This window comes from Arvicanthis niloticus, chromosome 16, assembly GCF_011762505.2.
Source record: "Arvicanthis niloticus isolate mArvNil1 chromosome 16, mArvNil1.pat.X, whole genome shotgun sequence".
Taxonomy (NCBI): domain Eukaryota; kingdom Metazoa; phylum Chordata; class Mammalia; order Rodentia; family Muridae; genus Arvicanthis; species Arvicanthis niloticus.
This window is the reverse complement of record NC_047673.1, coordinates 58,592,199-58,616,044: the sequence shown is the minus strand read 5'-3', so window position 1 is coordinate 58,616,044 and position 23,846 is coordinate 58,592,199. Positions and strand designations below refer to the sequence as shown.

At 53.6% G+C, this 23,846-nt stretch overlaps 2 protein-coding genes and 1 non-coding gene across 5 annotated transcripts; all 3 read right to left on the bottom strand.

Moving 5' to 3' along the window:
• Window positions 1-6,369: 6,369 nt before the first annotated feature.
• Slc5a5 (solute carrier family 5 member 5) lies at window positions 6,370-16,981 on the bottom strand. 3 transcript variants are annotated; one of them, XM_076914268.1, is made up of 15 exons: window positions 16,522-16,981; window positions 15,865-15,930; window positions 15,500-15,551; window positions 15,337-15,404; window positions 14,433-14,587; window positions 14,070-14,210; window positions 13,852-13,981; window positions 13,403-13,491; window positions 13,062-13,174; window positions 12,920-12,990; window positions 12,525-12,611; window positions 12,263-12,444; window positions 9,923-10,047; window positions 8,770-8,890; window positions 6,370-7,768 (listed from the first exon to the last, which is right to left on the bottom strand). In XM_076914268.1, the coding sequence occupies exons 1-15, from the start codon at window positions 16,876-16,878 to the stop codon at window positions 6,847-6,849; spliced, it is 2,679 nt and encodes an 892-aa protein (XP_076770383.1). In that variant the 5' UTR covers window positions 16,879-16,981; the 3' UTR covers window positions 6,370-6,846. The 3 variants fall into 3 exon arrangements, with proteins under 3 accessions (XP_076770383.1, XP_076770384.1, XP_034376427.1); XM_034520536.2 differs by having other exon boundaries at window positions 7,533-7,768; window positions 8,775-8,890; XM_076914269.1 differs by lacking the exons at window positions 14,433-14,587; window positions 15,337-15,404; window positions 15,500-15,551; window positions 15,865-15,930; window positions 16,522-16,981 and having other exon boundaries at window positions 14,058-14,174.
• A 2,920-nt stretch (window positions 16,982-19,901) lies between these two features.
• Window positions 19,902-22,144, bottom strand: Rpl18a (ribosomal protein L18a). The gene is made up of 5 exons (XM_034519808.2): window positions 21,981-22,144; window positions 20,650-20,829; window positions 20,435-20,564; window positions 20,122-20,231; window positions 19,902-20,030 (listed from the first exon to the last, which is right to left on the bottom strand). The coding sequence occupies exons 1-5, from the start codon at window positions 21,996-21,998 to the stop codon at window positions 19,938-19,940; spliced, it is 531 nt and encodes a 176-aa protein (XP_034375699.1). The 5' UTR covers window positions 21,999-22,144; the 3' UTR covers window positions 19,902-19,937.
• LOC117722132 (small nucleolar RNA SNORA68) lies at window positions 20,278-20,408 on the bottom strand. Its single transcript, XR_004608517.1, has one exon. It is a non-coding gene; the product is annotated as a small nucleolar RNA SNORA68 (small nucleolar RNA).
• Window positions 22,145-23,846: the final 1,702 nt, after the last annotated feature.

Sequence of the window (23,846 nt, the reverse complement as noted above, 5' to 3'; positions counted from 1 at the left end):
GGAAATTGTCTCAGGTGAAAACCGGGTGCTCAGTGCGGATGTGACTAAGCATGAAGATTAAATAACGCGAGTGGGAGGCCCACCTGGGGCACAGGCGAGGATTTTCGGGGAAGAGACTTGCTTTGATAAAAAGACATTTACATTTTTTTTCAAAATTCCATTTTTCTTAAGGCATGAGTGTGTTTGTGTGTGCATGTGAGTGTGTGCATGTGTGGGGGGGTGTATGTGCCTATGTGTGTGCAGCTGTGTGTGCGTGTGTATGCACGTGTGTTTGCGTGCCTGTGTGTGTGCATGTGTGTGTGTGCGCGTCAGTGTCATCTCCCAGCCTAGGTGCAGGTGTTGAGGTCCCAGGACACCTCCAGCTGCTGACAGGGATGTGACAAGGCAGAGGCAAGTGCTGCTAAGGTGTGTGCATGGACTTGCCCTCCCTAGAAATGGGGTCCTGGAGATGCTCGGGAAATTTCAGATTTCCAGCCAGGGAGGGAGGGCCCTTGAACACTGGAAACTGTCACTGGATCCTTGCTTTGCCAGGTCCCTGGGTGAAGGGTTCCTCTCTCATCTCAGGTTCCCACCATTTACACCCCAGCCTGACTCAGGTATGGGGGTGCACAGACCAGGACTATACCTTCCATGAAGACTCTGACCTCAGAATTCTATTATTTATTTATTTATTTATTTATTATTTTGAGAGGCTCTAATTGTCTAGCCTTTGCTACCCTTGGAACTCACAGAGATCCATCCGCCTCTGCTGGGGCAGGCAAGTGTGTACCACCACACCTGACTTTGTTTGCTGGTTTATTGAGAGAGTGCAATGTAGTCATGGATGACCCTGAACTCCTTGTCCCAGGAGCTGGGATGGCAGGCATGCCCCCTGTAGGAAAGAAAACAGAAGGTTCAGTTCGAGGAGTCTGTTACTGTGAGAGAGAATGCAGGGCAGGAACGATGGCGCCATGGGAAGAGGCGCTGCCCCACCCCCACCCAAACAACAATCTGAGCTGGCTCCCCATCCATGTGGTAGACGTTGGGAAGGACAGAAGGAAAGACATACAGCTGTCATCAACATGGTATTTCAGTTTGTGGACTGCTAATGCCGGCTTTTTCAGGCCTTTTGGAGGTCTCATCAGCCTAAGCGGTGATGGCAGGAACTGGGTGGCCTCCTGCTGGGCCTGCACACAGCACTTCCGTTGCCATGGATACATTCCAGTTGTATGAGAGTCACAGGAATAAAGTTAGCTGAACAGTACCTGGTGTGGCAGCACTGGGAGGCTGAGGCCAGCCTGGGCTACAAAGTAAGATGTAATTTTTAAAAGCAGGTGCCGGGACTAAGTTATTAGAGTGTTTGTAGCTCATGCTTGGTAGAGAGCTTGTGGCTCAGTGGGTAGGACACTTGTGTGGATAAAGCCCATAAGCTGAACATGGTGGCATCCACCTGTCACAAGGACACAGGAGTCTGAGGATGGGAAGAGTTCAAAAGCTAGCCTTGAATTTGAGGCCAGCACGGGGTATAGGAGACCCTGAATCAAAAAACAAACAAACAAACAAACAAAACCCAGAAAACTGGGCACATGGTACCACACACCTTTGACTGCAGCACTTGGTAGGCAGAGACAGGAGGATCTCTGTGAGTTCCGGGCCAGTCAGGGCTATATAGAGAGACCTTGTTTAAACAAATAAGCAACCAAACAACCAAACAGAAAAGAGGGGGGAAAAAAAAACTATGAAAATGCTGTCTGCTTCTCTAAGTGACAGAAGGAAGTCTGGTCCCTGTGAGAGGCGACAGCCCGGAGGCACCTTTAGAGAAATGCAAACATTTGTTCCTGATAATCCATCTCTTAGTGTTTGTTGTTATTAAACTTATTTTATCTGAATGGCAAAGTTCACAGATGACATTGGTTTGGCACGATAAGTTTGCAGGTTGTTCGGAGTCAGAAATTCTTGGAGTAGCCAGGTAGACCTCTTTTTGTTGGTGGTGCTGAGACAGGATCCCTCTGTGTCTAAGAGTCTGGCCTAAGGGATCCACCCTCCTCAGCCTCCTGAGTGGCAAGAGTAAAGGTGGGTCCTCTGTCAAGTCGCAGGCTAGTCCAACACCAAACTGTTGTCAGCCACTTGGGCTCAAGCCCTCGATGCCACCCGAGCCACCCTGAGCCCTGGCCTGCTCTAGACCTTTCAATCAGTGGAGTCACTTGCTCTGGGGACCTTCTGTTCCTGCACTGTCACAGAGGGGCTTCTATGTCAGTTTCCTCCCTGCAGATTTCTGACCTCTGTCCTAACACTGTGCCTTGTGCTTGTCCCCCCCCTCAGGACTCCAGGCCACTGTGGCCCCAGATCCTCATCTGCCCCCAGGGCCTGTGCAGCTGTAGCCCTGCCCCAGCGCTCTCCCTTCAGCTGCCCTGGCCGTGACTCACCTGCAGGCATCTTGTCTCAAAACAAATGTTTGAAAAAGGACCAAATCCAGCAACCGCAGGAGCCCTGTTCCGAGGTGGGCTGGGCAGGCATGAAGCCCAGCGTGACAAGGCCCCTGGGGACACAAAGCAGAGGCCAAGGGCCTGTTTGCTTTCTGGGGTTGACCCCTCTCCTCCTCTCCCGAGGCAATCTGCTGCACTGGATAATGTGGGCTGTGCCGATAATGCAGGCTAGCCGAAGACTCTGCTGACATCAAACGGCCGCCCTGTGGGGTCTGCTCTTGTGACAGGCATAGCTCCAGGAGACAGAAAACCAACCCCACATTCCTCCTCTCTCCCTCTCCCCTGCTTCTCTCTCTCTGTGTGTATGTGTGTGTTCAAGACAGCTGATTATCTTGGAACTCACTCTGTAGACCAGGGTGGCCTCCAGTTCATAGAAATCCTCCTGCCTCTGCCTCCTGAGTGCTAGGATTAAAAGTGTGCACTGCTCTGTCCAGCTGAATAAATCTTGTTCATCTTTAATTTTTCTTTTTAAAGATATTAATTTTGATATTTTAATCATGTGGACTGCGTGCCTGGTGCCTGCAGAGGTCAGAAATGGGCACTGGGTCTCCTGGAGCTGAGACACCTGATGTGGTTGCTGGAGACTGAACTGGATCCTCCACAAGACAAGTTCCTGAGCCCTTTCTCCAGCTCTTAAAATTTGCCTTTTTAGCCGCGCAGTGGTGGCACACGCCTTTAATCCCAGCACTTGGGAGGCAGGGGCAGGCGGATTTCTGAGTTCAAGGACAGCCTGGTCTACAGAGTGAGTTCCAGGACAGCCAGGGCTATACAGAGAAACCCTGTCTCGAAAAACAAAATGAAAAGACAAACAAACAAGATTGAGAAAAAATTTGCCTTTTTATTTTTGTTACAGAGGAAATGGTGGGATTGTTCTTGAGGTTTGTTAAAAGTCCTGAAGCCACAGGTTGGATGAATCAAGAAAACTATCAACCCAATCAAGCAGCAGACAGCACTCAGCATTCATCACTGGCTTGGGGTTCAGGACTCTAGGCTGACACTTTGATAAGCCCCACCAGAACCTGATAGGCTTCAGTCCAGTCCAGGCCTTGCTTATCCCGACTCCACAGCAGCTCTGTGTACCTGGCCGGCCTGCCTTGGACCCCACCTCCATCCTGAAGAGTCCTGCTGAGCTCATGCATGGGGGGTGGGGGTGGGCTGCAGCTGCACAGGAGGCAAGACTCAGACCCTACTCCATTGGGGGGAATGGAATGACAGCCAGGAACCAGGGACATTTTTTCTTTTTTTTTTCTTTTCTTTTTTTTCTTCATTTTGACACTTGTTTTAAAGATTTATTTATTTATGTGAGTAGACTGTAGTCTTTAGACACACCAGAAGAGGGCATCGGATCTCATTACAGATGGTTGTGAGCCACCATGTGGTTGCTGGGGATTGAACTCAGGACCTCTGGAAGAGCAGTCAGTGCTCTTACCCACTGAGCCATCTCTCCAGCCCCCATTTTTTCTAGCAGTATCAGCAGCTCACACGAGATGGGCCAGTGCTCTCCTGCCGAGACATGTTCCTGATCCAAGATGCAGGATTTTTAGAAGAGCACTCTTCGGAATTTGGTTGACTTTGTGTTGCTAGGGCAACGGCATCTCAGCTCTTACTGTGTAACCCACTGCCTGGCCAGTCCTGGCGATAGAGTGTGGAGAACCAGAGAGGTGCGGCCACAGGGTGTGGACCACAGAGCAACCTCATGGGATTCTGTTTTAGTGGGTAATGCTATCTGCTGGGAGCTAAGTTTGAGGAGCCCTTGTTCTGAGGAAGGACCCCAATTCTGTCTTCAATGTCTGTGGACAGGTCTTGAATCTTGAATTTATTTGTGGTTGCTGTTTGGGACTTGAGACAGTCTCAGGCAGCCCAAGCTGGCTCTGTACTCACCCTGAAGCCAAGGATGACACCTTGAGCTTCAGCTCCTCCCACCTCCACCTCCCGTGTGCTAGAATGCCGGGCATGTCCCACCTAGCAGGGTGAACCTTGGGTTTCAGCATCGCAGGTGTCCCTGGAGCCAGCCAAGCCCGAAGCTGACTCAGCCAAAGGAACTTAACTGCTTCCTGCCTGGTGCAGGCACTGTTCCTCCTGGCTTCCTGACAGCTCCCCTGCTGCCCCAGAGCCTACAGGAATGTCGGCAGGCTCTTGGCTTGAGCCGCAGATGCCTACACCAGCAGGGGAGACAGACACAGCCACCAGCCCTGTAGGGGAGGCTCCACCTGGCCCCTTGGGACTGTTGGCAAGGGTGGGATGTGGAGGTGAGGAGATGGAGGCCAGGACTCTGTGCTTGCTTGGTCCGGGGGCAGGCAGTTCTTGGAGAGGGTCTGGAGTGAGAGTCTGGGGTGAGCCAGCAGGTAGAGAGCTTGTAAGATCCCTGCTCCACAGGAAAGAGCCGCTGAGAACATCGGAGGGGGTGTGCGGGAGACGGTGCGTGCAAAAATGCTAAAAACAATATTAGGAGATTGAAGTCAGCTGTGCTGTGGAGGCCACCAGGCTGGGGGTTGTGCAAGGTTTTCATTCCAGGTACCAGAAGAACCCTGGAGCTCCAGAGGGCCTGGATCATTCAAACATAAAAGGCAGAAAAATTCCCGAAGAGCAGCTCACCGTGCTGAGGAACCTGATAACATCCACCAGCCTTTGTGCTAAATGAGGAATGGCGGAAATTAGGCTGCTCCCAGCGAGGGAGCGGATAGGGCTGCCTGCCTTGTGTCAGGATAGACGGGACACATTCTGGGTGAAGCAGGGCTGCCGCCACCTTGGCTGGCAGCTAATGCTACTGTAGAGATGTTTGCCATCCAGATAAGAAAAAGAATCAAGGCCTGAGTGAAAGAGAAAAAAAGGGCCAGAGACAGGGTTCAATAGGCAAAGGAGCTTGCTGCCAAGCCTGAGAATGTGAGTTTGATCCTCCAGTCTTACAGAGTAGACTGCAACTGTACAACTCCTGCAAGCTGTCTGTCATCTGGCCTCCCAGTGCCCTGCTCTGGTGTGTGTTTGCATACATAACAATAAAGGGGCAACCTTTGGGGAAAAAAATAAGGGACGTGATGGCCATACAGTGGTGGTGCACGCCTTTAATCCCAGAACTGGGGAGGCAGAGGCAGGCAGATCTCTGGGTTCCAGGCCAGCCTTGTCTACATATCGAGTTCAAGGACAGCCAGGGCTACACAGAGAAGTCCTGTCTCAGAAAAACAACAAAATATGGAAATGGTGGGGTCTGGGAGGAGAGAGATTGTGGGGGAGCTCCGGGGCTTATTGCTAGACAAGATGAGGCAGAGGCAGGAGGAGCAGGTGTTAAAGATGTTACCTTGAGTTATATAGCAAATGGAAGGCCACCCTGGGCTACATATTACTTTGTCTCAGTCCTGCTTCTAAAATTAAGCCATGGACACCCAAGAAATGAATTCCCCAGGAGAAACATTAGTGTGGTAGCCTCAGGAGTGTGGCTTGCAGGACACTATGCATGCTCAGGGCCCCATACATCTTGTGCTTGCACAGAGCCAACCTGTACAGCCTTCTAGTGCTTGGGGACAGAGTCTCTGGCATGCGTGACAAACTCTCCAGGTCATAACACCAGCTGTCCACTGATTTGTTGTCCTGTAGTTTTGAGACAGGAAAACATTCCACAGCCCAAATGAGTCTGGAACCCATAGCACTCTCTTGCTTCAGACTTCTGAGGGCTTGGGTCACTGTGCTCCCCCACACCTGACGTGCTCCTGTGGACACCCTAATGTACAGAGCAGAGTCAACCCTGTAGATATTTCTTACACCAGTTGTCTAGGGAACCATCATCTCAGAAGAAGGCCATATATGTTCAATAAAATAACTTTTTTTCAAATGTTTTCCATCTATGTGTTCATGGAACACACAGGTGTGGGGCTGGAGACTGACAGCCGACTGATTACATCACAGGTCGTTGCACCTGAACACATATAGCGATTTTATTTGCTGTACACAAAAGTTGGAAACGGTGTGGCCATCCACCCACTGAGAATGGATGACACAATGTGGTATGTCCTTACAAGCTGATTTGGCAATGAAAAAGAATGAAATACTGATATACACAAAAGCACTGAGTGACAGCCAGACAGCAGCCAGGCTACCTTAAGACTCTGTGTCAAAAATAAAATAAAAATGCAGGTCTAGGTGTGAGGTTCAGTGGCAGAGCAGTTGCCTAGTGTGTACAATGCACAGGGGTGAAGGGCGGAGAGCATGGGATGTGGGGTTTGCAGCCCCTCCTGGAAGCTGGAAGACATTAGCAGAGGCAGGAGGCTGGTCACAGAAGAAACGCGTTCTCTGATAGTCTGTCTGCAAACCATCAGTCCAAACTCGAGGAGGCAACTCGTCCATCCGTGTGTCTTGTGAGACTTCTGAGAATCTGTCCCTTGGCACTTCATGGTAGCTTCACAACCCTTGGGGCTCTGTGTTCTGTAGACACCCCACTTCTCCCTCTGCCTTGGTTTTTCCTGTTTAAAAAACTCCTTCGTGCTGGGGCAGTGGTGGCGCACGCCTTTAATCCCAGCACTTGTGAGGCAAAGGCAGGCGGATTTCTGAGTTCGAGGCTAGCCTGGTCTACAGAGTGAGTTCCAGGACAGCCAGGGCTACACAGAGAAACCCAATCTCGAAAAACAAAACAAAACAAAACAAAACAAAACAAAAAAAAACAACAACAATGAAAAAAAAAAACCAAAACCGACCAACCAACCAACCAAACAAACAAAAAGTCCGTGTTGGTGAGGATGGAATCTTGGGTCTTCTGTGAGCTGGGGAAGCCTTTTATCGAGGGGTGACACTGTTCATCCAGACTACCTATATATATTTGGGGGGTAGGAAGGGTCTTCTGTAGCCCAGGATGGCCTTGGCCTGCAGCTGAGAATGACCTTGAATTCCTGAATCTCTTGCCTCCAACTCCCCGGTGTTGGGGTGACAGCCCTTGGTTTCTCTGTCTGTTAAACGGGAAAACCTCACAGTCTGGAGGACTAGGTCTGAGTGTTCTCAGCTGCCTACTGCAATCTACAAGATCACGAAGGTTCCAGACGGTTTCCTTTGTGGATAGAGAACCAGCCCTCTTTTTGGGGGTGCAGATGGGACACAGGGACTTCCGGGTAGGGCCTGTATCAGCCAAGCTTCTGTACACATGCTCAAGTCCAACTATCCAGAGAGGAGGCTGCTGGCCCGAGGCCTCTGATTGGCCTTCTCGGGCCCCGCCCTCAGAGGTTGGTCTCAACATCGGGCCCCAGATACAGGGGGTGGGTCTCGGTGCCTGGCCTGAAGCCAGGGGACTTCTTGGTCGCAGCAGGGATGTCTTCCGGTCCCTGGGAGAAAGCGGAGGACATCATACACCCGCCTCAGATGGGGTCCCCAAGGACTAGGTCAGCTATGTGCAGGGTGGTCCAGTACTCTTCTACCAGAGTCAGCTGCTGCCCAGGCTAGCCTTGTAGCTGAGGTTCATCCTCCAGCCTCCACCTCCCTGGTGTTGTGCAAGCGCTCCACCAAGGCCTAGCCCCGGCTTTATTTCATTCTGTTTTCTGAAACAGGGTCTCACTCTGTATCCTGGTGTAACCTCAGACTTGCAGTGATCCTCCTGCCTCAGTGCTGGGATCATCAAGGTGCCTGTATCAGGTTCATAACCTTATTTTATTTCTGTGTTATGGAAGTAGGGTGTGGGTGTAATGCCTGCATGTGTGTATGCCTGGAGCCTCAGATCCCGGGGAACTGGAGTGACAGCCGGTGGGGCTCACCGTGTAGTGCCAGGAACGACTGGCTCCTCTGTGGGCCTCAGGCCGGCTATGTAGCTCGGGCTGGCCTTGAACTCCTGGCCTGGCAGTCCACATTTCTATCTTTGGTGTCATGTACTAGAAAATCTCCTTTCTTTGTGTCACTCTGGTCACTTGACCCGAGGTGACAGTATCTCCTACTTTCAGGTCATCGACCAGCTCTTCAGTCCCCGGCCTCAGCTCCAGCCTAGTTCTCTCTGCCCCACCACCCCATTTCTTATGTAATTCTGAATCAAGTAATGTTATCTTAAGAATATTCTTCATGAGTCCTCTCTCTCTCTCTCTCTCTCTCTGTCTCTCTCTCTCTCTGTCTCTCTCTCTCTCTGTGTCTCTCTCTGTCAAGAGGAAACCAGTTTCCCCTGCCACAGGCAGGAAATAATTGTTTAAAAAAACAGATATGATAAAAATAGACATTGCTCCTGTGTCAGCCCCTGGGAAAGGGATGACTTTAACCACAGAGAGGAATCTGCCGGGCTCCTTTGGCCACACCCACCAGGTCCCCATGGCCTTGGCGCCCGGTGTCTTGGGTTAGATCTGACCTGACCTTCACCAGGCTGTCCTCCTGGGTGGTTGTGTCCTCCTTTGGGGCCACAGATGCTGTCTGCCGAGCGAGGTCCCACCACAGCAATCCAGGGCCCAGGGAGCTGCGCTTGGTAGGGCCTGAGGGTCAGAGAGGACAGGGACTCAGGGTTGAATGCTTGCCCAGCCCCATCTCCCGCCATGGTGGCCCACCCAGTTCATCTCAGTTGCTTCATCTGAATCGTGAGGGGCCCAGTTGGTTTCAGTCTTAAGTTATTTTTCTCTTTTGAGACAGGGTCTCCAGCTACAGCTCAGTCTGTCCTGGAACTCATGGCAGTCCTCCTGCCTCTGCCTTCCAAGTGTTGGCATCACAGATGGGCACTATCACCTCAGCTGGCTAGGAGTGCCCGGCATTTGGCCCTTTGCTGTTTCAGCCTTTATGTCTAGACGTTCAGCCACAGCCTGAGGGCACCAAGTCACTGAATCGCAGGAGCAAGCCAGGCTGGGGCTGAGGGTCGGGTGTGTCTCAGAAGGTAGAGAGAGTGCTTGCTGTGCAGGCAGCCCTGGCTTCCATCCCCAGAACCACATACACCAGGCACGGTGGTGCATGCACTCAGGAGTGGGTGGAAGAAGGGGTCCTAAATTCAAGGTCTGCTTCAGCTACATAAGGAATCGGAGGCCAGCCTGGACTGAGACCCTGTCTCAAAAGGAAATATATGACTAAAGGAGAATATAGCCTGTGTTGAGTGCGGTGATGCACAGATGTCATCCAATCACTCATAAAGGTGAGGCAGGAGGATTGTCACGAGGGTCAACCTGAGCTTCAGAGTGAGACACCCCCCTCCCCCCAACCCCATATCAAATCCAAGCAAACAGGATGCTGTTAGAGCCCTGGAGCCTCCCCATGCTGAGATTTGCTTCAGGACCGCGGACAGCGTCCGACATCCCCTGGCCATTGCCAGGGATGGAACCTGCCCCTTCCAGTTCCTGCATCTGCAAAATAGAACCGGCCTTGTGAGGCCCGAGGTGCCTCGAGGATAATGAGGATGACGGATGACGCAAAAACGTGCTAGCTCTCAGCTGGATGGGAGCCTCTTGCATCTCTCCTTTTGGGGAGTCGTGAGTGGAGGCAGGAGGATGAACGACTGACTCCGAAGGAGCCGCTAAACTTACCAGTTAGGTAGCTGATGACAGCACCGCAAAGCATAGTGGTCAGCGTGCCCAGAGCCCCATAGTAGAGATAGGAGATGGCATAAAAAGTGTCAGCAAGGACGGGGCGGCCCGCGTCCATTCCAGAACTGGGGTGGGAGAAGACAGCTGTGAGATGCCTTCTTCCTCTGTCTGCCCACCAGCCCACTGTGTCAGCTGGGCCCACTTCAGCCATCCCTCAGATACGGAGATGTGTGCAGTTGTCAGGTCTCTCGTCTTTTTTCTGTTACAGCCTACCACCCACCATGGCTGCCCATTGACCTTGCAAATTATTATTTTTTTCGAGACAGGGTTTCTCTGTGTAGTCCTGGCTATCCTGGAACTCACTCTGTAGACCAGGCTGGCCTCGAACTCAGAAATCCGCCTGCCTCTGCCTCGCAAGTGCTGGGATTAAAGGCGTGCGCCACCACCACCCGGTGACCTTGCAAATTAAATGAAACTGAATGCTTAGCAAGAAACCTTCTGGTCAAAACCTTCATGGCTGTACATGACGAAGTAAATTCCTAGACCTGCCCTCTGAAGGGGCACACACAGGAAAATGCCAACAGGACCTGACCAAGCTTCAGAAGGTTTTAAATGGGCATGGAGCTTTGCCTAGCAATTTTCTCTTCTTTCTCTGTATTTTTCTAGAAGGAATTCAGAATTCAGAACTTTTTTTTTTTTTTTTTTGAGACAGGGTTTCTCTGTGTAGCCCTGGTTGTCCTGGAACTCACTCTGTAGACCAGGCTGGCCTCAAACTCAGAAATCCACCTGCCTCTGCCTCCCAAGTGCTGGGATTAAAGGCGTGCACTACCACTGCACAGTCAGGAATCCAGGACTTCTCCAATGCTAGGACAGTACTCAACCAGTGAACAACATCCCAAGCCCAGGCCTCTTTTTGAAACAAAGTCTCAAAGGCCTTGAAGTCATAGCCTCCCCAGGGATGGGAAGAGGAGCATGTGCATGCTTGGCTTTGTGTAGAAAGGTTTACGGAACTCTGTTCACAACAGCACCAACCAGGGCATCACCCACATGGCCATCCACTGATGAGCAGTTACACACATGTGGATATCCATGCAGTGGAATATTACTCAGCCCTGAAAGGGGAGGAGTTGATGGTGGACACTTTAGTCATAGATAATGTTCAAAACAAGGTTGGATGCAAAAGTTCACATATCCTAAGATTTTGTTCTTAGGAGGTGCCTAGTAGAGGTGAACCCACAGACTTAAAACATGGATCCTCCCAGGAGTTGGGAGAATTAAAAATTTTTAATTTGTTAATGTGGACCAAATTGTCCTCAAACTTATTCTGTAGTCAAGGATAGTCTATGATCTAGCCTGTTGCCTCTAAAATGCTGGGAAGCTTGGCCACTACACCCAGCTGAACCTAAGCTTTTATGGTTAGCTGTGTAGCATGTGAATTATATCTCAATAAAAATACAATAATTAATAAAGACAGATGACAGTTCTATATGAGTTCGAGGCCAGCCTGGTCTACAACAATGAGTTTCTGTACAGCTAGGGCTACACAGAGAAACCCTGTCTGGAGAAACCTCAAAGGAAGGGGAGGTAAGGGGAAGGGAGGGGAAAGAAAAGAAAAAAGAAACAGAGTAGCCAGAGAAGTTGGCCCACATGTGTCAGCTCAGCATGCAGCAGGCGGAGGAGGAGGATCAGGGGTTTGTTCAGGGTCATCTTTGGCTATATAGTTCTAGGGCCAGCCTGGGTTACATGAGACTCTCAAAGTACTAAAATGCAGGCTGGAGAGATGGCTCAGCAGTTAAGAGCACTGACTGCTTCTCCGGAGGTCCTGAGTTCAATTCCCAGCAACCACATGGTGGCTCCCAACCATCTGAAATGGGATCCGATGCCCTCTTCTGGTGTGTCTAAGAGAACGACAGTGTACTCACATATATAAAATAAATAAATCTCTTTTAAAAAGTAAAAGCAAGCTGGGTGGTGGTGGTGCACGCCTTTAATCCCAGCACTCGGGAGGCTGAGGCAGGCGGATTTCCGAGTTCCGAGGCTAGCCTGGTCTCCAGAGTGAGTTCCAGGACAGCCAGGACTACACAGAGAAACCCTCTCTCGAAAAACAAAACAAAACAAACAAAAAAAGTAAAAGCAAGCCAATTCAAATGTCTTTGGCCTCTCTGCCCTTTTACTAAGCACAGGTCACCTCCCTGTAGCCTTAGAACTTGAACGTGGTGTGGCCCTAGGGCCTTTCCACAAACCGCTTTTGTCCCCTAGGAACGCTCTTTCCTTGGCTCCCAGTCCATTCCTGTTAACACCCTCACATCACACCCTGGACCCTGACCCCTGGCTGTTCACCTGGGGATCCCACTGGAAGCGTTGGCGGCTCCGGGTGGGTCCAGAAGGACCGAGGCATTGGTGCATCCCGCAGCCGAGGTGGGCAGCACCCCCATGGTCTGCTCTCCAGGCGGGTACAGTGTGGCTCCCACAGCCACCCACAGGGATACAGCTAAGCCTGCTGCCAGTCCGCAGAGGACGCCCTGTGGGCAGAGACACAGTGAGGGGCAGGCCACATTGACCACGCCTCTCGCAGACCAGGCCCACCTGCCTTCCCACTCACTGGTGTGTTGCTGGCTGGGAGCAGCATCCCGAGCGTGAAGGCACCTAGCAGAGGCCCACTGATGACACCCATCACGGTGAAGGAGCCCTGTAAGGCAGGTGGAGAAGGGCTTGGCTTACCCACCACTTCTCGGGACTCAGTCTGCCCAATGGAATACCATTGCAAGTCTTGAGATTCCTCTGTGCCCCAATTTCCTCAATCCTATTTCTCCCCCAGGTTGGTAGACAGAGTCAGTGATGGATTTCACGTGTGCCCTCGAACTCTCTATGTAGCTAGGAATGGCCTTAAATGCCCCATCTTCCCATCTTAGCCTCTAGGATGACAGGCGTTCAACACCACGCCACCTCAGCTGAGACTCATGTTGTAGGTGCAAGGCAGGTGGGGTGAGGTCTCACCTGGAGGACCCCACCTCCCAGCAGCGAGGACAGAGCAGCTACAGTGAGGCAGGCGGAGCCGTAGATGAATGCTGTGGGGGAGGGGTAGCTCAGTCAGTGTGAGGTTCCACCCTGGTCCCCAATTCCAGTGCCCAAAACTCACAGAGCCCTTTAGAGATGAAGACCAGCTTCCGAGATGCCAGGCTAGGCATCCTCGGCTTGATGAGGTCCTCCACGGTTACTGCTGCCATGGCGTTGATACTGGTGGATGCGGTGCTGTGGATGGAGGAGAAGCAAGCCTTAGGACACGGCGCAGGCTGCCTAGGCACAGGTCACAGACACATTGGACGGACAGAGCTGGTGCAGTCCCCCAGTCTGGGGCCATCTCCATAACTGATGGACAGGGCCAGAACTTGGCATCCTCCAGGGGATGATGGCTATTCATTCAGTGAGGACTAGAGCCTCCAGGGGCTGAATCACGATGAGGGGCAAGCAGGAGCTCACCTGAGGGTGCCACTGTAGGCACAGGCCAGGAAGAGCCCGGGGACTCCAGGCAGATCCTCAAAAATGTCCAACACGAGCAGCGGCATGTACTGCAGAAGACAGAGGCCTCTGTGACGTGGGGGACAAGGAGACAGGCCAGCCTTGGCTACATGCTATAATTACATGCTTGTTAGTTGCAGGTCAGCCTAAGCTACATGCTATAATTATCTTAAGTGTCCTGTCACGCTGGCCTGAGGTCTTATCTCTTCTTGACGTTCTCAAGGGCATTTCTGTGACTTTCAGTTGAAATGATCCTATGGCCTCCCAGGCTCACCTCCCGGCTTTCCCCAGACCATCCTCTAAGCTCTCTGTCTCACAAAGTTTGAAGCCTGTGCCTTCTAGAAGGAATGCTTCTCCAGCCCCACCCCACGATGGGAAAGCTGGGCCGAGTCTGATGTGTGTGCGCTCACCTGGTCAGGGGCTGAGATGCGACCTGTGAGGAGAGGGTCGCAGTCCCTGTAGTAGACGAACATGACGACACCACAGCAAGCCGCACTGGCCACAATCAGGAAGAGGCCCAGCTGGTTGACAAGCAGGGCCCTGGGGGATGGAGTGGCCTTAGGAGTGTGTAGGGAGGGGACAGCCTGTTCCAGAATCCTCTGTGTGGGTCCCTCACCTGCATACTCACAGCTTGGCTTTTCTCTCTGTGCGGCAGGCCACGTAGCGCTGCACCTGGGCTTGGTTCACACCATACATGGAAAGCCACACCAAGGTGCCACCCACTACAAACGTCCAGAAGGTATAGCGTCTCCGAGGATCAGGGTCAAAGCTGAGTAGGGAATGAGGCAGGCTAACAAACTTGTGAGGCTGTCACCCTTCCCAGATCACCCATGGCTTTTCTAGATCGTAAAGGGACATTTGCAGTGAGTTTTGAAGTATGGGTAGGAGTTTTCTATGTTGAGTTTTGTTCCCTTCTGAGACATAGTGCTGAGAAGGCTGAGGGACTGAAGTGGGGTTAGCCTGGGCTGCACAGTGAGGCCCCATCTCTCACTCCATCAGGTTGATTCTGGAATGGTTCCGAGCGAGACTAAGCACGTTCCAGGGACTCCCCGTGAGCATGACGCCCCGAGCCAGGATCACCCAGAAACCGACAAGCATCACGATGACCTGGAACACGTCTGTCCAGACCACGGCTTTCATACCACCCTGTGTGGGAGAGGGGACAGGTCACAGGCCTGCCCAGGACTGCTGGGGCACAGCTGGAGGGCCCCCAGCCCGCCCTGCTTGGCTTCCTGTGGCACAGAGAACCAAAGCCTCCTTCTTGAGCTTCCTGTCTGTGAAACAGTGTGCCTTCCCATGGTCGGTGGGAGCATTAGACAAGGCAAGGGTGAGCGGATGCCATGGCCCCAGGCAACCCAGCAGACAGTCCAACACCTAGTAGCACCACTGTCCCTTTTGTTTGTTTCTGGCCCATGTAGCCCAGGCTAGCCTAGAACTTACAAGCTTCCAGCCCTGGCCTCCCCAAAGCTGCTGTGACAGGAACCAGGCAGCTACTTCTGTTTCACAAACTATTATTTCTCCCTGCCATTCACAAAAACCTGAGCCTCCATCGCTGCAAGCAGCAATCAGAACATGCCAGCCCCTTAGGTGGCACAGCCAATCAGGGGACCTGAAGAGCAGGCCAGAGTCTCAGGCAGATCCAGCTGAAACCAGTTCACTGCTGGGCAGGAGCCAGGAAAGGCTGAAGGCCAGCTTCAGCACCAGAGTGACCACGGGAAGGCAAAGCTCTGTTAGGGCTGCTGGATCCAGCTGCACCTGAAGCTCACTTGTCCATCACTCCTTATGTAGGAGAGGCCACGGGGCCAGTAAGGCAGGGGCTACCTCAGGAGCCAGGGAGCTGGAGTGGTGCTGCCCACCTGGGGTTCCCCGCGTGTCAGTCACCACAACCCACTTACCACGGTTGTGTACAAGGTGCAGATGAGTCCTGTGGACAGCAGCGATGCCCAGATGTCCAACCCGGTCACTGTAAAACACACCTCCTGTCAGGTCTCCCTCATCCTTCCTGCTCACGTAAGGTCCAGCCTGGGCTCCTGGCCCTCCCCCTCCCGACAGTCAGACCTTGGTTCAGGATCAGCGCAGGCGCGTAGATCACGATGCCTGTGTACAGCATCTGTGGGTGGGGAGGGCGGTGATGGCAAGGGGCGGGCGAACGGGGTGGAGCCAGAAAGAGGAGAACGGGGATCAGGCAGAAGGAGGGGCGGAGCCAGGGTGCAAGAGGGTGATTTTAGGTGGGATGGGGTGGTGGTAGGCAAGAGGGTGTCCCTAGGCATGATGAGGGAGGAGTTATGGGCGTGGTCCTGGTTTGTCCCACAGAAGCTCAGGCTGGGAAAGGGCGGGGTCAGGTAGGGTAGAAGGTGTGGCGTGAGGTCAGGTTGGGGCGGGCTGTGCTCATGTGGGCGTGGCAGGGCGGGCAGCTCGCTCACCGTGGCCACCAAGTACTGTAGCGTCCCGCAGAGCCGGACCGCTCGGCTGAAGCGCAGCTCTAGGTACTGCAGAGGGAACCAAGGGCTGGAGTTGCCGGGCAAGTGTCCCCTCAGCCACCCTCACGTTCCTACTCTGTCCCGGAGTGCCCAGCTGCGCTTATACAGAGTCAGAGTCTCTGTGTAGGCCAAGCCGGTTTGGAACTCGCAGCAATCCTCCTGCCAGAGCTTCTCTAGTACTGAGATATCAGACATGGGACTTCAAATTGTCACTACACTTGTTGGACGGTTGCAGGGTGCCCAATTGCGCCCTCAGAATTGAAACTGGGGTCTCGCTAGTGAGTCCAAGCTGGCCTGGTACTCATGGCAATCCTTCTGCTTCAGTCTCCCTAGTGCTGAGACTACAGACCGATGCTATCCCGTTTACACAACGGTTGTTGAGCGGTTGGGGAATCCTGCACCTGGCTTCAGGCGTTTGAACTCTGTCGGGCGCCGGTGGGTGGCTGTTCTGGGGCGCACGCGGGGACCGGTGTCAGCGGGAGGCCACTGCCCGGAGGCTGCTGAGAGCCGTGGGACACGGGCTCGCTCTTCCTCCTTCCTGGCCCTGGCCGGTGCCCGCGGCATCTTCCCGGAACCTTCCCGTGGGACCAAGTCCCCTACCTGGTAGGTGCTGGTAAGGCCCAGGCGGTAGAAGATCGGTAAGAAGAGCAAGGCTGTGAGCAGCGAGTTGAGCAGCTGGCCGGCGCACATCCATAGGAACTTGAGGCCGTAGCGCGCCGCCTCTGCGGGGACCCCGAGCACCTGCACAGCGGACATGAAGCTAGCGGCCAGCGACAGCCCCACGGGCACGGCTGCCAGCTGCCGGCCCCCGGTGAAGAAGTCGTCGGCGCTGCGCTGGCCGCCGCGGGCCAGGCCGACCCACAGCCCGATGCCCGTGGACACCAGCAGCATGGTCGCGAACACGCCGTAGTCCCAGGCGCCGAAAGTGGCCCGGGTCCCGGCCTCCGCGCCCTCCATGGAAACAGGTGACTCGGCCCGGAGAGGATGCAGAGGACGTCGGGGATTCTCGGTCAAGGCGAGCGTCGCAGCGCGAGTCCCCGCTGGGCCGTCGATCCACTCGCTTTTCGCGCTGCGGATTTATTGGGCTCCGGGGTCAGCGCGGCTCCGCCCCCAGCCTGGGAGGCGGGCGCGACCCGCACCCTTTCCGTCCTGGGGCTAGAGGGCCTGCAGGGGTGCGGGCAGCGGGGGATGGGGGGGACCCTTTCTCCCACATCTAGGGCTTGTTCCGTGTAGGGTTGTGGACAGACGGGAAGGGCCATGGACAGCTCAGACCTCCGCTCCCACAGCCTGCGGGATTTAGGAACCGGGGCTACGAGGAACCCGGGACTGGGGTTCACTTTCGGGACTTCCGGGCTCCATAAGGAAAAGCGCGCGACTTGAGCCCTTCCCCCAGAGAGCATCTGTCGTTCTCTTCAGCGTGGGAGAAGGAACTGTCCAACCTTAGCTAACCCGGTGGGAGGCACTCAGGTTCTCCTGGAGAATTTCTTTCTTCTGTTTAGGACTCAGTTTCTCCACCTGCACAAGGACAGTCTGGACTTATGCAGTGTGTGTGTGTGTGTGTGTGCGCGCGCGCATGCACGCGTTTGAGGGTGAGTCTCACGCAGCTCAGGCTGGCTTGGAGTCCTGACCTCTACCCTACCCTCCGTCTACCCTACCGGCAGGGACAAGAGTGTGCACTACACCGGACCTAGCTGTCCCTCCCCCTCCCTGTTTTCTTTTCCTTTCTCTCCCACAGGCTGACTTCAAAGGTGTGGCAATCCTCCTGCCTCAGCTTCCCTAGTGCTGCGATGACAAGTGAGGGTTCGTTGGGCACCCATTTCTCCCTTCGATAGCAGGTACTTTGGCATAACTGGGTCCAGAACAGAAGTTTGCTGGTAGTGGCTTTCAAGCAACCTAGGGCCTGGGGTGATGCAGAACTGTCACCGTGGGACCCTTTTTGGTGAACTGGCCGTTTCTGGGGTGTTCAGGGTTGAGCCCCCCACGTCTCAGATGGTCTGGCAAGCAGAACTAAGGCACGCGCCCCCTGGTGGCCTCATATGCTGCATATCGGCCCGACGGCCTGCCTGGAGGTGCTGTCGGAGGCCAGGCTAGTGCGGTCTCCCAAGCCTGGGTGGCGGGCTTGAGGGAGTTACCGAGGAGGTTGAAAGGGCTTTCAGGTTTGTTTTCCTAAAAGACTTTATTTTTATATTTACACTGTAGCTTTCTTCAGCCACACCAGAAGAGAGCATCGGATCCCATTACAGATGGTTGTGAGCCACCATGTGAATGCTGGGAATTGAACTCAGGACCTCTGGAGGAGCAGCCGGTGCTCTTAACTGAGCCATCTCTCCAGCCCGGGCTTATGAGGTTTTGAAATGCTTCGGAGTGAAAACTAAGGCGAGATGGCATGTGCACGAGGCTTTCTGAAGTCATATGGGAGGAAACAGTGACAAGTAGGAGGGATGGAAGAGCCTTCCCGAGGCAGTATTACTATGCAGAGGCAAGCAAGCCTGACTGCCATGTTGGGGCTACACTGCAGTCATGCCTGGTGCTCTGGCATCAGGGAGAGCTGAGGCTGTTTGTGTGCCTACCAAATGCTTTTTATGGTGCTCTAATTTTTTTGAGATAGGGTCTCTCTGTGTAGCCCTGGCTGCTCTGGAATTCCCCGTGTAAGACCAGGATGGCCTCAAACTCAGATCTGCCTGTCTCTGCCTCCTGAGGGCTGGGCCTCAAGCACCACAGCCATCTTCCCAAACTTAAAATTATGCATGTGGGTGAAGGATAGTTGTCTATGAATACAGGTGCCTGCAGAGGCCAGAGGCATCTGATGCCCTGGAGCAGGAGTTACAGATGTGGGACAAACCCAGGTCCTCCAGAGAAGTGACCATGGACTCATGGCTCCAAAGCAGCAGCCACTGGCCACACTCTGCTGCGTCATAGGGGTCGCCCATTCCTTTGATGTGGGCCTCACGGACTTACCGGGAAGTTGACTCACTTTCAGACCTGAAGCCCTCTTATGGCCTTAAAAGGTATGACAGGGTTTCTATGTAGACCAAGCTGGCCTCAGGCACCTGCCTCTGCCTCCCAAGTGCTGGGATTAAAGGGATATGGCATCACTGCCCGGTTTTCTTTTTAAACAGGCTTATTTTATGTGAGTACACTGTAACTGTCTATAGACACACCAGATGTCCTTACAGATGGTTGTGAGCCACCCTGTGGTTGCTGGGAACTGAACTTAGGACCTGGAGGAGCAGCCAGTGCTCCTACCCACTGAGCTATCTCTCAGCCCCCCACCCTTGGTTGGGCTTTAAAACACATCCATTTTTGACAGGGTCTTTGTAGTTGGGTACTGACTGGGCTGGAACTCACATGTACCTCCTAAGCAAGGCTGTGTTCACACATCACCACCCATCAAAGAACTACTCTGGGCTATATGCACACATGCATGCAAGTGTCTGTAAGGGGCTGGGGGCCAAGTCCCTCACAGGCAGCAACTGTGTTATGTTCCTCCTTGTGACCTGCAGGAAGCCTGTTAGAGCAGTGCCAGGAAGCTCCAGGCCTATACCCCTTTAAATTGGGCACCATGATGGTGCTGGCCACACCCAACAAAAGGAAGCCTGTTTCCTCCATGATCCACCGAAATGTAATCCCCACTGGAAGCTCAGGGTCCCTGGGCTTGGCTGGCCTCATTTCCACCTAGCAGAGGCTTAGCACCAACAGGATAAAGAGCTCAACCAGGTCCCCAGGCCTGGATTACACTCATGTCTGGAATTCTCAGGCCTGAGCCAGCACGCTGGAGGCTTCAGAAATAGACCTCTACCCCTCAAGTGTCACATGCAGGGCTCAGGCTACGTCCTATACAATTGCAGTGGGAGCCAAGTTAGTTTAATGGGAAATGCAACTCTAGAAAGATGCCACTGAGCCAAAGCAGGCAGGCAGGGCTGGCATGTTGTTAGGGACCACCTGGGACCTCTCCAGGGACACAGAAGCAAACAAGCAAGGACAGTCTGAAGTTTTTATTCAGTGGGTCTCTGTGTCTAGAAGAAGGTATTGGGCCTCTTGGTGGTGAAGCGTGGCTTGTGCTGGCGCCGTAACACGCGGTGGGGCAATGGGAATTTGATCTTGGAGTCCTGTGGGGAGGGAGGAGATGAATGTCAGGGTCTGTCCATGCGCAACCACCCCCTGCAGCCCTGCGTCAGCCCCACACTCAGGGTCACTCACGTGGAACTGCTTGACAGCTGGCCGGCGGCACTTGCCAGCTGCAATCTCTTCCACCTTCATGATCTGGATGGAGTGTGCACGGGCACGGTGTCGGGCACCCATGTCGCGGTCTGTGGGAAGAGAAGAAAGTCATCCCCGACACCAGAGTGTCCTCAGGACTGTAGAACCTACTGATTCACTCTGGGGGGCACCGCACAGCCCCCCAAAGGCGACGAAGCTCCTTTGCTGTGTGCACCTCTGTTTAAACAGCCGCTACAGGCAGCGGCAGTTCTTGGGTTGGGTGCCAGGGGTTGGCAGAGGATTGGAGACTCACAGCACTGTGTGACCGCGCCAGCAGTGGTCAGGTCCCGGTACTCTCGGTACATGTTGTGTGTGCCACTGCGGGAGTCGTATCGCAGCCAGATGCCGAAGTTCTTCACACGGAGGGGTGACTTCTCAAACACCTGCGGAGAGTAAGAACACATGAGGCGTGCTGCCCTGGCTCTGATGGCACCCAGTGACTGTCATTCTGTGGGGCCCAGGCCTCACCTGCCCGCAGTACACAATCTCCCCGGATGACTTCTTCATCTTCTTCAGCTGAGACACAAAGTACCAGAAGCGGGACTTGGCCACCACATGGTTGGGTGCAAAGATTCGCATACGGTACAGTGGTGGTGTGTGGCATTTGGGGGTTGGCAAGCAGCGCCCCACCACCTTGTATTCCCGAAGCTGAAAGGAGAGAAAGTAGTATATGAGGGGAAGGGGGTGGAGCCTGCCTGAGATCCAGTCATCCTGCCCCCACATATTGGTGACCAGTTCCAAAACTGGGCACACACACTTCACCTTCCAAGAGCCCAGTTGCAGGCATGTCAGAGTGCTTGTGCCTCGCTAGGAAGCTGCCTCAGTTTCTCCAGTTCTAGAGCCTAGTTTACATACACATGGCAGGCTCCTCTGCTTTCCCTGAAACTCCAGGCCGAGATGACAATGGCGGCTCATGTTTTTAATCCCAGAACAGGCCAGCCTGTTCTACACTGAAAAACAGTGTCTGGATGGGGACCAATGGATGATTCCAGACTAGCTTCTCACCAAGAGCCAGAAGGATTGCATCTGTCCCCAACACACCAGCCCTGTGCCTCTCACAAGTGATTCTGCTCACGGGCTAGTATGAGACTCGGCACCCTAGGCTACTGTTTGCTTCGTCCTTTACAGTTGTCAGCCAGCCTTTAGAACTAGCTAAGGATGATTCAAGTGACCACTGCCTGGATCTCAATTACTGAGATAAGTGTGCGGCACCAGGCTCGGCGTATCCAGCGCTGGGAACAAGCCGCAACGCTTATCAAACGCTCTGTAAAACTGAGACGGAGCTGTGCGTCCACTCGAGCCTAAGTATTCCAGGTCAGCTTTGAATTTGGAGGTGTGGGCCTGAGACTAAACAACCACGAAATAAGATTTGGCAGTGGTGGCGCACGCCTTTAACCCCAGCACTTGGGAGGCAGAGGCAGGCGGATTTCTGAGTTCGAGGCCAGCCTGGTCTACAGAGTGAGTTCCCGGGCAGCCAGGGCTACACAGAGAAACCCTGTCTCGAAAAACCAAAAAAAAAAAAAAAAAAAAGGTTTGGCAGAGAAAAGATTGCAACACTGATATACACGAATGCACAGAGAGAGCCTTACGGTGCACCCGTGATCTAACCCACTCCCTCCCCGGCCGCCCAGCACGCGGCGGCCGCCATGTTGGCCGTAAGGGGGCTGTGGGCGAGGAGAGCTGCCCGTGACTGGTGAGGGACCCTGGCGGCGGAACGCGACGCCATCCCGGCAGACACCGCCAACCTGAGCGGCCCGGCCGCCAACGTCGCGCCTCTCGCCCCATCGCGGCCTCCTTACCGTGCCCGACGCCTTCATGGCACTGCGTACTCGTTCACCACCACTCACAAAAGGAAGTGGTGCCTTTCGCGCAGGCTCTCACCATGGTCTCTGACGGAAGTCCCGCCCTCCTGAAGCCGTGCGTCCATTGGATAAAGCTACTAGCGTTCTAAGTTCTTATCTTCTTTATTGGCTACCGATCAGGTACGTATAAGTCCCGCCTCTCTCCACGAAGACTACAGTTCCCAGGAGGGAGCGCGACGAACTTATACAAGTTTTTCCGGGGGGCACGACCCGTCATCGTGCGCGGGGGATCCTGGGAGTGTAATCGTGCTTCCTAGTTAGACTCTGGGTTTTTTTTTTTTGTTTGTTTGTTTCTCATTTTTCTTCCCCTTTTGTTTGCTGCCTCCTCCTCCTCCTCGTCCTCCTCGTCCTCCTCGTCCTCCTCGTCCTCCTTCCCCCCCCCCCCATCCTACCTATGACCGATCAAACTTTTTTTTTTTCCGACAGGGTTTCTCTGTGTAGTCCTGGCTGTCCTGGAACTCACTCTGTAGACCAGGCTAGCCTCAAACTCAGAAATCCGCCTGCCTCTGCCTCCCAAGTGCTGGGATTAAAGGCGTGCGCCACCACCGCCCGGCCCGATCATCCATCTTTTTTAGAAATTGTTTTATTCTTATTTGAGGTGTGTGGGTGTGTTGCTTGCATCGCCTGCCTGTCGGGTGCCTTGGAGGCCCGCAGAGGGGGTCAGCACTGGAGTCGTGAGGTGAATGCTGGGAATCGAACCCTGTCAGTGCTCTTAGCTATTGCCATTATCTCCCCAGCCCCTTCTATCTTTTTATCTGTCATCAATTTTTATTTGTATGTATGTATGTATGTATGTATGTATGTATGTATGTATGTATGTATGTATGTATTTACTATTTATTGAGACATTGTAGCTCAAACCAGCCTCTAACTCACTGTAATTCTCCTGTCCTTTCCGGATTCTTGGGATGCTGGCGAGTGCCACCTGCCGGCCCATGTAACTATTTTCTTTGTGGAATTGTCTCAGAATTGTGTCACTGTCCTAACATTGTCCTTTTCCTCGCCAGGTCCCTGTAGGCGGCAATATCTGCAGTGTGTTTCCGCTAGTGGCCACTAGGTGGCGAGCGCGTTTTGCCTCAGCGGCAATGCCGGCCAATCTGCGATGTGTGCCTCTGGGTCCCCTAATTCCACTGTGCTTAGGCGCATACAAGTGTGGGCTCTCAGTTTCCCCAGCCTGATTAACACTCCCCGGCCCAGAGAAGATTTAAAAATTGGGCGTGGTGATGCATGCCTGAAGTCTTACAAATGGGAAACTGGGCCAGGAGGTTCACGACTGAAGGCCTCGGTGACACAAAGATCTCATCCCGAAATAAACAGCTTATGAACATGACGGTGTGCAATGGGCAGGCTAGGGCACAGTCTACCACTGTGGGGACGCATTCTGTAAGGTGCAGGACAGATCCTGGGGTGCAAATTATGTCCTGAGAGAGCACGGTTAAAGGAATGGAAAGACAGGAGTGTGAGGAAGAGGTTGGTACCCACAGGCCCAGCCTTAACCTTGGGCTGGGCCTTGGTGTAAATGCACACTTTACAAGACCACGTGCCCAAGACCCACAGCTGGAGAGGGGCCTAAGGGCACAGGTGCTGGCATTTCACCTCCTGCTTTGCAGATGTCCCTTTTGGCCTTTTTTCGTGGGGACAGGCTCTAGCCTTAACACACCTCCCCTCCAACTGGCTCCCCTCCTAGGGGCTATGAAGAATCCCAGCAGGGCCACATGTTGGTAAGAGCTCAGGCTTCTGTCACAACAGCCCTGTCACCACAGGCTGTGAGTATCCTGGACTTTGAGGTGCACTGACTGGCCT

Bases quoted from the DNA above. Each gene is read 5' to 3' on its own strand.
- Rpl18a (XM_034519808.2), bottom strand. The intron at 20,565-20,649 runs GTGAGGCCTGGG...TACTCTCCGCAG, and splicing joins AGATTGTGTACTGCGGGCAG to GTGTTTGAGAAGTCACCCCT. The intron at 20,031-20,121 runs GTGAGTGACCCT...CCCTCCCCACAG, and splicing joins CAGCTGTCAAGCAGTTCCAC to GACTCCAAGATCAAATTCCC.
- Slc5a5 (XM_076914268.1), bottom strand. From the start codon at position 16,878: ATGGAGGGCGCGGAGGCCGGGACCCGGGCCACTTTCGGCGCCTGGGAC. The intron at 14,211-14,432 runs GTGAGAGATGGG...TTCCCTACTCAG, and splicing joins TCCAGAATCAACCTGATGGA to CTTTGACCCTGATCCTCGGA. The intron at 13,982-14,069 runs GTGAGTATGCAG...TCCATCCCCCAG, and splicing joins ACAGAGAGAAAAGCCAAGCT to GGCCCTGCTTGTCAACCAGC.